Source organism: Taeniopygia guttata, chromosome 4 (genome assembly GCF_048771995.1).
Source record: "Taeniopygia guttata chromosome 4, bTaeGut7.mat, whole genome shotgun sequence".
Lineage (NCBI taxonomy): Eukaryota > Metazoa > Chordata > Aves > Passeriformes > Estrildidae > Taeniopygia > Taeniopygia guttata.
Genome location: NC_133028.1, coordinates 57,364,751 through 57,377,971, shown reverse-complemented (window position 1 = coordinate 57,377,971; position 13,221 = coordinate 57,364,751). Strand labels below are relative to the sequence as shown.

The window sequence follows — 13,221 nt, the reverse complement described above, 5'->3', positions numbered from 1 at the left end:
GTAGGAGTACCTCTGGCTGTCTCAGATGGCTTGTCAGTCTTGAACTGCACCAGACTGTATTAGACTTATGTACTGATAGAAAGACAGATCTTACAACTCCAGCTGTATTCGAGGCTGACTCTTATCTTTACTTCTCCTCAGCACACCCCAAAACTAGTGACAGATACATCTGCTAAGTGAACATAAGCAGAGAGGTATTTTTTCCCCAACCATTACATTAAAGCATGCAAAATCTAAGACAGAGATCTATTATTTAAGAGTACCTACCCTCAAAATTTCTTCAATGGACTGCACATCAATGGGATTGGTTTGCTGTAACAAGAAAGAGGGAAGCAGCATGAGTTTGAGTTTTTTACCTACATGAGAAAGGCACGCACTCAGTGAACATTTGCTTACCAGCAGCTCAATAAATTTCATGGAAGCCAATTAGTAATAAAATGCTAGTAAGGATTAAAATCCCCATCAGAAGGGCAGTTAATAATGCACTTCTAAAACGCCTTATTTTCAAGTCCTGGGCAGAGGTGACTGGAGATTCTGCTAGGACACTCTGCCTGGAATGAGGTAAAATGACTCGAGCAACGCCACCAGTGGCAAATGGTATTTGCCAAGCTACTGGTGGTAAATGAAAAATGGGAGCATCACAGGACTTTTGGTGCTTAATAAAGCTGAAACCAGTTTGTCTCATCAATCCCAAAGTTAAACATCCTGACAGTGAGATAAAGATGTGGTAGACCTGGTAAAGTACCTGATAAAAGAGCAAACATTCTACTGATACTACCAATAATTTATCTAAAGTTGCTGAGCTGACACAGCTGGCCTGAAGAGATCTGACAGTCAATCACTTAATACTATAAATGTCCAGTCCCAAATTTTAATGACAGGGTTTTCTAGCATATCCCTTCTCGAAGTGTATGTGTGCTTCCACACATTAATGTGCCCCAGCCATGGGGAACACCACTTCCCTTCCACAGATCAGCTTCTCATCTACTACAAGGGATGTGTTTAGAAAGCATATGTCATATACATGTCCTTTCCTAACTGGTATCATTAACGGAGGCTGAAACAGAAAATAACCAAATAACCAAAGAGCTGAGTAGTTGTAACAAGCAAAATGCAAGCCAGGTCAGCTTCTTGTCTATAAACAAGAAATTCTATGGAAGTGTTCAGTCATCAGAGGAATTGCTGAAAAGGAAAGGCCAGGAAGACTTTATTCCCATTCAAGGAAATGGACAGTGAGCTGCAGTGCCCAATCAGAAGGATCTTCCCCAGAAAAAAGTAAAGAGCAATGCAAGCAAACACTTCAATAAAGTCCACAACTGTCATCTTTGGCCCTTTCACAGAAAGTCCACTCATCTGTTTCCCACATGCTGCACTATTTACATTGGAAGGAGGAGATGAGAAATGCCTTTTCCTTGCAACCTCATTTGTCTGAGTCTACATAAAGCTCTCATTGAAGCAGTGCTCATTTGACAAAGCCTTTCTGAATTTCTTCAGAAAATCACACAGGGAGAGCTGCTTCTGACCTTACACACCCAAACAAATGAAAGCTGAGGCACGGCCAGATTAGTCACACAAATGAAAGCAAGGCCTGCAGATGTGTCCCACAGCAGACAGGAGGAGGGGACAGGGAGGGCAAACAGCAAGGAACTACCACATGGCAAGAGACTGGAATGCTTCGTAACTCATGGTGCCAAAAAAAGGCACCTCTTTTTCCTTTTTCTTCTCAGCAGGCTTAACCTGGTAGCTCAGCCTAATTTACTTCTTAATTCAGTAAGTGGTGAACAGCAGACACATTCACTTGCATCTTCCTATGCAAAATACTTCAGAAACTCCCAAGATATCCCATGATAACACCACAGAAAAAAACTTTCCAGGAAACTGGAAAGAAATGACAATCCTGCCTGGACAAAGTATTTCAAAACTCTGTCTATAATGGATTGATTGCAACAAACCAAAATCAGTTTACTTCACCCATTTCAGAAACTTAAGTTTTATGAGGTGATAAGTGATGACAAAAGTGGAATGCAGTTAACCTGAGAACAAGAGAATATCTGTAACAGCCAGTCTGGACCTCTCTTATCCTTGCCAAGCAACCCACATCCCCCTTCCTGGTGCTCTTTCTGATGAGCCTAAAATGACTTTGACATTGATACAGGTTTACATAGACTGAGTATTTATAGTTCAGTTGTCAGGAGGACTTATCATAACCCCCAAAGGTTCAGTGACTGGTTCTTCACAGGTCCAGGGGCTCAGCAGAAACCCCTTTCTTCCTCATGGCACAAAATATAAAGGGAAAAAAAACACATGACACTGAACAAGCATCTCACAAACCTGCATCAGCAGCATAAGGACCTCTGTTTTTGTTGCGCTTTTTAGGACACCATTATTAAATACATGCTGAAATGATTGCTCTAGAGATTACAATCACAGATTGTTTGGAACAAGTACAGGGTCAAAACCACACCAAAACTGGTCAGAGTCAGCTGACTGCACAGGGGTTCTGCTCTCAGGTAGGACTGTCACTGTCCCTGTACCCCAAACTGGTGGGGCACACCCCCTTTCCCTCCATCCCAACTCCAGTGACTAAGGACAACTCTTTTATAAAGCTATCCAGTGCCTGATGGAGCTGGGCTTTTCTGCATCCTGTGTATTTTTCCCCCTTTTGTATGTCCGTTTTGGTTTTTTTCCCTTCAAGTCACATCTTGGCTGTGTTTCAGCTTGTTAAACCACTAAACCACCATTAAACCACAATTACCACCCAGCAGCAAGGGATGTTCTTATCAGCTTTAAGAGAAGAGTTTAGGGGAAAGGAGAAATACAGTGTTGCTGCAGGAAGAGCTAAAAAGCCATAAAGCCAAAGAAATCCCTGAACGGAGCTCAGCTCTGCTGAGGACCGGGTGTGGGAGATAAAATATTCCACATTGCTGTCTATCTCTGCTAGCTCTTATACAGCCTTTCCTGGGAGCACTGTAATGTGCAGACAGACAACTCCAGTTAAGCCTGGTGCATATTTGGTGTCTGACACCGACATCTGTACAATCCCCTTATGCCACACTCTTTCAGTTTGGGAATGACACAGGCACCTCCAAACATTGCTTACAAAATATTTTGATGATCAAGGTCAAGTACAATCATGGGACATCCAGAATTTTTGGGTTGCTGGGTTTGGTTTAGTTTTTTTAGAGGCTACGTTTCCACCCAAACTGATGCTGTGCTTCTATAACAGCTAGTTCCCGCAGCAATAACACTAATTTAATTACTAGTAATATTAATAAGAATACTGATTTTAAAGTAAAAAAAGGAAAATAGCCCCTGAAGGATTCATTACTACTTGGACCATAAACTGAAAAGGACTTCAGGCCAAAATTATTTCAAGCATCTACACAAATGTAAGAAGCCCTAGAAGTTACTTGAGGAACAGGCATGCAGAAATGCACAGGTGCACATAATCAAAAAATATGAGAGGCAGCTCTTAATTTAGAAAACAATTTAAAATCTGCACAGGCACTCAGTTCACACTGCATAGCAAGTGAAACTCTCAGAGATACTTCCACATCCTCTCCTCACAAGCAATTCCAAAATCCACACACTTTCATGAACGCATAGCTCTGCTCATGCCCCAAGCCTCGCACTGCTCTGCTAGAGAATGAATGAGGAAATCAGAATAATAAACTAAAAACCAAGCCCAAACTAAACTGCCTAAGGAACCACCAGGTACACAAAAGAGATGCCCCACTGGCGGTGATAATATGTGGGCCACAGATACTACAAAGAATAAGCAGTGGTTGTTTTGAAGGGTTTTGGGGTTTTTTTTTTGTAATGAAGATGAAGTTAGAGAGCTTCTAAGGTTATTTCTTTTTTAAAAGATATTCCATTAAAAATTACAGCACACATTTTCATCCCACTCTGTCACATGTGCCAAGTGGAGCTGAAGGACCGTATGGCTATCATGTGTGGAAGAAGGGGGCTGAAGCTTTCTCCCTAGTCTTTAAATAGATTGCCTCGTCAGGAGGCTGTGGCAGAGTACTTTCAAGCTAGATGTCAAAAAAATCATCTCTCAGAGAGAGTTGGCCATGCATTATTTCAGAAGCCACCATGTGACACCGCTGAGATGTGTGGGCTCAAACAAGGCCAGGGGCAGTCAGAGCACACAGGGTGTGCAAGGACAAGGACAGGAGGTCTGGAGCAGATATTAACTGGAATGGATACAAGCTGCCTCTCAGGCAAGCATTAAGGTGTTGCAGACCTTTGTGTTCCTTCTCATCTCAGTAATTTCCACCCATCTGCTTATCCCTGCTATTTGCAAGCCTCTGCTGTCACAGCCCATTTGGAGGTGCGCCCTGACATCCTGTGCAGAAACAAGCTCTGTCTCCATCTTAAGTGAAACTGGTGCTGCAGGTACCCAGGCAGTGTAGGAGAGGAGCAGCTACAGCACAAGTGCATTGCCTGGTATCTCCTCCTAATTAAAACTGAAATGTGTGTGTGTACAGTTCAAGCATGCCAGCTATTGCTCTTTGCCTGATCTCAGACTGAGTTATTAGCACCAACAAAACCCAAGCAAGTGGTGGGTGCAGCAACAATGAGAAAAGCCAATTATGATTTCCATGCCCTTCATTCTGCTGTCAGGTTTTCTTTGTTTCCTGATGAGAGCTTTGCCCCTGCAACTATCAGCAGAGAAGGCTGCCAACTCTCAAAACTCAAATAAACAAACCAATCACATTTTCAGCTGCTTCCCATTTAATACTATGCTTTAATATATTTGAATAGGAATATCTAGTTTTAAATTTATTTTTTCATGTCAACTGCACAGTCATTGCCGCTTGAATGCAATTAAGACCACAAAACTGCATAGTTCACTGCGTGAAGGCTTAGTTTGAAAACAACAGGCAGGACAAAAATCAGACTGAAACCAACCATCCTGTCCTCACTTCACCCATCTTTACTCAGCCAGTCAGAGCAGGAGGAGATCTTGCATATTCTCTCCTCTTCTCACACAAGTCACGCTAGTGATAGCAAGGCAATTTACTTTCCAAAGCAACTTCCCACCTGTATTTTTGTGCAGTTAAAAATCCATCCTCTCTGTGCTATAGACAGATGCAAGATGGACACACACAGGGCATGTTTCCAAAATGACTTAGCCAACAAGAGACAAGTCATATTTTAACCAAGGCTCTACTAATCCTGATGATGGTTGCAATAATGTTCTGCCATGTATTGAAAGAGGCTGCCAAAGCTTGAAGCTCAAACCATATTGCTGATTGACACAAATACATAAACATGAAAATCCATAAAGGCTTTCACACAACATCTTGAGGAACACCAGACACCAAGCAGATTCCCTGCCAAGGCTACTTAAGTGTTCCATATCACAGAACGTAAGTCTTACAATTATTTTCATTTTACAAATCTGCAGCACCTCTTATATTGTACCAAATATTTGCATAACTAGAAAATAATAATTTTAAAACCTTTACAAAGTGGATATTTTAGATTATGAGAAAAACACAAAGAAAACCTGTCATGCAATCAATGTATGCCTTGCTACCAGCAATTTTTTTTTTCCCCTAGAAAGCACATAAAATCCATTTAAAATGCGGTATTTTCCCATGTGCACTAACCTAGTCCATGGCTTTGTATTCCCTGAACTATGGATCAGGGATATTTTAATTGCATGTAGCTAAATGGATTGGAAACAATAGAAAACAACTTGGTTTTGAAGCACATCCTGATGAAGCTTAGTAACCACAACAGCTCCCTGAGGCATAAAACCACACTTTCATTTCCAGCCCAAAGGTTCCATCAGCACCCAACTCTTCTAACAAAACACAACTTCCTCAGCTCTGGCATCAGTGGCCACTTGGGTGAACCTGGGAAAACATCACTGCTGCAGCTGCAGTTTTTTTCCATTTTTTTTCCAAAAACCTGGAAACCACTGGAGAAGTGACTACACAGGGGAAAAAGGCATGAAAAGATAACAAACCCATAAAATTGTGTCAAGTAAGAAAGATGCAGGCAGGTAGTCAACACAAGATTTTCTTCTGATTTCTTTCATGTAAAGAAATTGTAGGGATTTGGGTTTTTGCTTGTTTCCTTTATAAAGTTAATGTAAAAAGTGTTAGCGTTTTTAAAAGGAAGAAGGTGGAGCTTGAGCTAAAGCTTACAAGTATAAGTCTTTGCACTGTTGCCTGTGGGCTTGGGATTAAGTCAATAACAAATCAGGCTAAAGTGTGTGAAACACTTCAAAGGAAACTGTATTTTAAGGATGAGACCATCCCTTCCTTGACTTCACACTTCCCTCATATGCAACTGTGGGAATACTTACATATATTTAGGTTTTCCTTGGTGCTATTTTTCTATTAAGATCAAAAACATTTCAGAAATATACAACAAAAAGAGACTTTCATTACTGTAATGAAACCTTTATAGACATCATTTGTTTAAAATCTCAAATCATACAGAGCTCAGTATGTCCTTAATGACTGACTTCATAAACTAGGGCTACAGATTTTAAAGGCCATTTTATTACAAGGAATATTGTCTGAGCTTTCATTATTACTGTACAATAACATAAAGGTACTATTTGGCAGCAGAGTCCCTTTAATAGCAGCCTGAGCTGTTCCAGGAATTTCAGGAAGCTGCTGTCACAGACCGACAAATCCATGAGAAGAGAAGGCAATTTTCTCAGCAGGTTCCCCAAGAATAGGATTAATTTTCACAGGAGAAATTACTGCAAGACACATCACTTTTGGCACAGAAGAAGAAAGCTCACTCAATTTCAAAAGAAACATGACAACCACAGCAACAACAACAAAAAAAAACCAAACATAAGGCAGAATACAAAAGGACGAAAAGAGAAAATTAAACACAAATAAAACTGAAATAGCTGACATTTTATAAAAACCTTATATCAGATTCTCTTTGTGGAAAGCAGTAACAAGGTAGAACACACTGCAGCAGCTGTAAGAAATACATGTTTGGGGATGCACTTGTTTGAGTTTTGTGCCAGTTTCAGGTAGCCAGATGGGTGGGTTAAGCTAAAGGAGTAACACATCCTGGGTCTCCCCTCTCACCAACCTAGTTCTTCAACCCAATGGAATGAGACTGGAATAATTCCAGCAAATCAAAGCAAAGCTAAAGTAGATCTGCTTGACGTTGCTTCCAGTATTAAGTTTCACTTCTGTAGTTCACGAAAAACAAAACCTATTTATGCTTTTTGCTGTACGCACAGTAAAACAATGCTAAGGCACCACAGAAATTTACAGGAGTCTGTCTTATCCAGCCAGATAAAGTCTTTGAAATTACACTATAAATGCATTTGTTTTCTCATTTGTGTTTATGCTGCTTCTTTGACATAACAAAACTTCATTGTAGATGACAAATCCAATCTACCAGTCTCAGACTCCACAGGAGCTTTCTAAAATAATTCCTCTGGGTGCTATTTCAGGTCCTCTGTGGGCACCAGGGTTTCACCAACAGCTTGCCTGTAGCCAAGTTCCCTGTGGACAGTTCCACAAGCACACTTAACTCATTTGAATCCACTCCTCTCTTTTCCAAGGGAACACCAAAGTTATTCCACTAAAAAAAATGCTACCTTCTCTTCCGCCCATACCTCAACTCAGCAGCCCAGCTCCAAGTGAAGACAGCAGCTCCAGCCTGTCACTGCTCTCATTGCAGGTTTGAAAACAAATCAAACCATCCCCATGAGTTTTCTTCAGCTGACACTGAATGATCCTGGCAATTTAAGCATTTTACATCAAAATATTCAGCAAACAATGGCTGCACTGTACTGTTCCTGCATGGGTGCCTGCAAGAAATAAAACATTCTTTAAAGATTTTACATGCTTTTCTAATCCTGAGATGGATAATTTTGCTCAATCTAAAAATAAATACACGGGCCTCCTTGTGTTCAAACGAAGTAAGAATAACAAATTGCTGTTTTGTCTTTCTTTGACTGAAGTAGCCAAGGGGGTTGTGTCCTGGGGGAACAGAATATTGGTATGTTTTAATGAAGGATTCATTACAAATCCTGAGTTGCTGATAAAAATTTGTGCATCTCTTATTATTAGCTCCATCTAATAATAATATCACTGAAATCCAAATAAAGTAAGCCTGGAAGTTAAGTGCAGCATCACCTCTACATTGCCATGCAGACCAGGACTCCAGCCAAGGCTGATTATCTCTCTGGTAAATTGCCCTGCATAAAGAACCTCCACACAAGAGCACCTCTCCACTGCAATGACCAACATCTGTATAGTATCTCTCAAAAATCTAGTTCTGACCCCTTGATTCCACAAAACTTTCTTACCCACTGTCCCCTTAAGGTCTCTCCAGTAAATGATTTTTAATATTGCTTACTGTGAATCTGTAAGTATTGTGTCCATAAAAGGCCGAGGTTGTGTCCCCCTGTTCCCTGCAGAATGAATACACAATTTTCTTTCAATGTAAGCATTTGAGTGAGAGCAGCAAACCACTGTTTCAGGTATTTTCTCATTTCCAGTCCTACCTCATTGCAATTTCTGCTCATAGATATACTTTAACAGTATTTTGAGTAGCCTGACTCTAGCCTACTCCAGAAAAAGGCTGGCCACTGCAGCTGAAACAACAAAAGACAAGAAAATAATAAATATGCTTGTTAAGACCATCAAGAAAACTGGGGCTTTTGGTGGTGAGAGGCATCCTGTGGTTCTGAGGATCACTTCAGATAATTAACTGCTGCTATCTCTCAGAAATGCTTTCCATTTCCAAACACCCCTTTCCCCTTGGAAAACAAGCAGAGTTAGATTTATGATGGCAGTGGTGGCACTTGGTGCACCCCCCCTTAAAGACTCAGTAAACAAGACTTGGAGATGCAGGCTCTCCCAGCTGTTTGAAAGAACCCTCAGCACCTCCCTGCATTGCCAACACTGCCAATAAAAGTCTGAGAAATAAAACAAATTGAAGAGGCAGGCTGGAGCCTGGAGCAACATCACCAGCACCCAGCACATCTCTGTGCTGCTGTTTGCGATGGACCACACAGCCTGGAGGGGAGCTAAAAGGCATCAGTCATCAGGACCAGTGCATCAAAGGAGAAGGCAAGTGGGAGGGACATGAATAAAGGGATGCTTGTTAGTACATCTAAGAATAGTGTTCCCAAAGGAAAAAATAGAAGAAAACACATGTGTTGAAAGGATAGGAATTATATTTCTCTCCCTAAGTTCTTAACTCAGAAAGAGCCTACATGCTATTTTTAAACTTTAATGAAAATGGAAGAAATATCTTTAAATGTTTCCAAACCAAGGAACTTAACTTGCAGGGACAAAAAATAGCAGGATATCCTTTTGATTTCAAAGGCAAATATCACTATTGTTTTCTAACTGAAGTAAATGCAAAATAAACCCTGTTTCTAGATTTTATGTTTTGTGGTTGGTGCGTTCTTATTATCACCATCATCATATCTACATAGATGAAAGTTATCCTCCTCGAGATAAATATTGGACAGGTGTCTTGGAAGCTCCCTGTCTTGCTAAGGACAATGGGAAACCAAAGCAAGTCCTGTCCACAGTTATCTGGTCACTCTTCAATTTTGTATGCTAAACAGAGTGACCAGGTAACTGAAAGTAGCCTAACTTGAAAGCAGATTAACTTATACTTTCAGCTGTAAAAGTAGCAGAGGTTGACATGGTCTTCTCCCAGGAGCTGTTTCTTATTACTCAGCTGAGCACACACAGACACTTTTCATCCTCTCCCCAGCAAACAGCTTGAGCTTGTTTGCCAGGTGGAATCAGAGGCCAGGGCTGGACAGAGCCTTCTAGAACCTTCTTTGCTTATGCTGTGTCTAGAATAACCAGTCCACAGTATTTTAAATCTGTATATAGAAGACATTTGCCTTTGTCGTGATTCAAAATGCCAGGTTCCTTAAAAGACATCTTTATCATTCCCTAAACTGCATTAAAGGCTGCAGATGGTGTTCCTCAAGTCCTAGAAATTCTTTATGCCCAGGCTTACACACTGCAGAGCTGTCATACACAATTTTTACCTTCAGCCAAGCAAAGCAGGAGGTGCTGAGCTAATGTACCTGGCTGGCACCTGGGAAGTGATCCTTGTCACTCAGGTGCAATAGGAAGGCTACAGGCCATAAGCCTCCCAGTCTCAAAAAGCTATCAGGAAACAAAGCAATGCTGAGAGGATGGGAGAGAATCAGTTCACTGTTTCTTTCCTTGTTTGTATAATCTGGAGGGAAGAAATGGACTTTTTTTTAACATACTGTCTGAATACCTTGGAATTAAAATCCAAACAAGGAGAGATGTACACGAAGTACCAAGACACCAACCAACCTTTGCCTAAGGAAAAGCTTTCTCCATCTTATCCTGATGCATCCTAGGGACAGCAAACTGAAGAAGACTACAGACATTTCCAGATTTTCTGTGTCACTGTTTTACTGCCCATAATTTCCTTTACAAATAATTGCTCAAATGATGCCAATGTTTGTTTGGTTCCCACGAACCAATGGCAAAATACTCAAATAATTTAAAATACCTCAGGGATGGGAGCAGGCAGGTTCATAATTCATAGCCACGATGGATAGGGCTTACCACCTTTGTGTACCATGACTTTTTTATGTCCTCTCTGGCAATGTCTCTACATTGTAATAGTTTCACATGCAATCCTTAGACTCCTGAAAGCTGGACAAGCATTTCCCTACATGTACACGCAGAAAGCTCTGAGGAAATGTCTAAGGGAAGGGTAAGACATACCCAAGGGGTTACTGCTACCATAGCAAACAGAAAAATAAATACCACACTGCTTCTCTTCTTGTTTTCATTAGGGGAAAATGTGCAATATTATTGTGGTAACATTAATACTGTATTGGCAAAGAGGGGCAGGAATGGAGCTGACCTGCACCAAGGAGGCAAGGGATGTCCTCTGCACTGGTAAAGCACAGATGGCATTCCTTCAGCACACCCAGCCAAGGATTAGCAAAGCACAAACACAAAGAGACAAGCAATGTGACAGCCCAAGAGCACCTTCAGTAAAATGCCTGCTTCAAATGAAAACATTCAGGCTGAATACACCACACCTTTCACCCATAGAGAACAGATGGTGTCCAGCCAAGTCTGAATTACAGCTTGGTCTGAACAGCAGTGAGCTGACAGGTTGATGAAAGAAACCAAAGTATTCCTTGTATGAGGAGGAATAGGTTGAATCTAACATAACTTTGTCTTATGTTACACTAATTCACCCTGTTTCTTCCTAAACCTTTAGCATTCTTCATAAGCTACTGCTATTCAAAACACAACATGCGTAAGTCATGTCTAAAAAAACTACTGTTCTTAAACAAAGTTTAAAAAATGTAAGCTTTAGAAGAAATAGATACTACAGTGTTAATAAGGAATCATTCCAGACATTGTTTATTTTACAACAAACCTGTAAAATGCACAATCACTCTGCCAGTGTGCCTGTTCTACAGACACAGAAACATACTTGCAAACACATACAGCAGTTAACCTTAAAAATCACGAGGAAGTGCTCACTCATTCCTCCCCTTGGGGGTGCTTCCAATTCAATAGTGTATTAAAACAAATACTTGAATTTAGGCTCTAATTCAAGACAAAGTCTCTTAAAATTATGCTAATACAGAAACTATATTCTCTCATCTCCCAGGAAAAGAACAAGAAATTAATATTGCTATGCTGTTGCTATTCTTTATAACATTGAGCAGTGAAAAAGATCTGAAAACTTAAAGTAGGGTCTTTGGAGGTTTTTGGGGTTTTTTTTGTTTTTTTTTTTAATTGGTCAATTGTTTCTTTTCACTTAGTGAAGTTTAGTAAGGCAGCCAAGATAACATTACTGACTGTGGAATAACTTAAGCTACATGGTAATCTCTTGAGTAGCAGAAGTTACTGTTTGTCTTCAAAGGAAAGTGCACATTTGACCAAGTCACCTAAACTAGAGTTTCTGTAAGTAATGGGAGTTTAGGTCAAGTTTCATAACCAGTTAAAAATTAGTCCACAAGCCAAGTACTATTGAGCTCAATTTCCTTAGCAGCCAAAGCAAACATCACCCATATTCCTTCCTCCTTTGATTACAGAAAAGCTCCATCTGAAGAATAGGCAGAAAGGCCAAAGTGGTTGAATTCAGTATCCTGGAAGAGGGACTCATGGAAGGCTGTAGTGTCTTTTATTAGATGAAAGAGGCTGTGGGGAAGGGAGGGGACAGAGGACACTTCCCAGAATCCAGCTCTTTTTGGGTCTGAAACAAGCACAAAGTGATGTCAGCTGCAGTTTGTCTCCCTGTGGTTGGGTACATGCAAAGGAAGGTGGGCTGATGGCAGAGCCTCTCTGGCAACACACCCAGACTTTTTGCTTGGAGTACAATGGACTGCCAAGATACCCCTGACTGCATGCAAAAAGAGCATCTCATTATCTATTTATGAATCATTAGACTAATTGAACAAATTGGCAAAAAATGTGACACTGCTAAAGCAGTTTGGAGGAGAAATTGGTGTGTTGAAAAGCAGGAGATCAAAAAATTAGGAGTATCACCTTTTCCAACAGGGAATTAAAATATTCTACTGGCCTAAAACAATACAGCACTATTTTATTGTCTAAGTAATAAATGCTCATCATTATGTAGATAAAAACTGGCATCTAAAGGTTGGGAGGGAGAAGGATGTTAAAGATAATTCAGACAGCAACATTGCTAAACATCAGACAAAATGAAAAATGATACCTGAAAGCATAGAATAACAACACAAGGAAACAAATAAGAGAGGCATAATTAATATAAAAACAGACTACACTGAATCATGTGCCAGAGCAGGAACACTACTACTTGCTGACTTCTTTTCAAAAATCACCATATTGCTGTAGTCAAGCTTTGGTGAGCTCTGACAATCTCATGCCCTACCCAGGGCCATCAGGAAGCCCTTCTCCATGCAGTATGTACCAGCTCATACAAATAGCGGGGGAACTCCTCTCTCCTTGATGCTGGTTCTCACTGAAAGCCATAGAGCTGACCAATACTTCAGTGAGACACCTGCCTGCTGCAGCAACCACACGGGGCAAGAGCACTGCGATCAGTGCCCAAGAAGCAAAAGCAGTACCACCAGACTTGTCATAACCACATCCCTGTGCTGATCCATATTCCTATGCAGCATCCTTAAGCTGCAAAATGCCACTTCCACTAAGGCTCACTGGTAGCCAGTAAAAAAAGAAATCCCATGAAGTAAGAAATGCAACAAAA

The 13,221-nt window shown here is 40.7% G+C and overlaps 1 protein-coding gene across 2 annotated transcripts in view; it reads right to left on the bottom strand.

The window, feature by feature from the left end:
• The window catches only part of AFF1 (ALF transcription elongation factor 1), a 66,943-nt gene that overhangs the window by 23,560 nt on the left and 30,162 nt on the right, over nt 1-13,221 (bottom strand). For both annotated transcript variants that reach the window (XM_012573316.5, XM_072928680.1), the window contains exon 4: nt 268-312. In XM_012573316.5, coding sequence (XP_012428770.4) covers nt 268-312 — 45 coding nt within the window. The remainder of the gene's footprint in view (nt 1-267; nt 313-13,221) is intronic.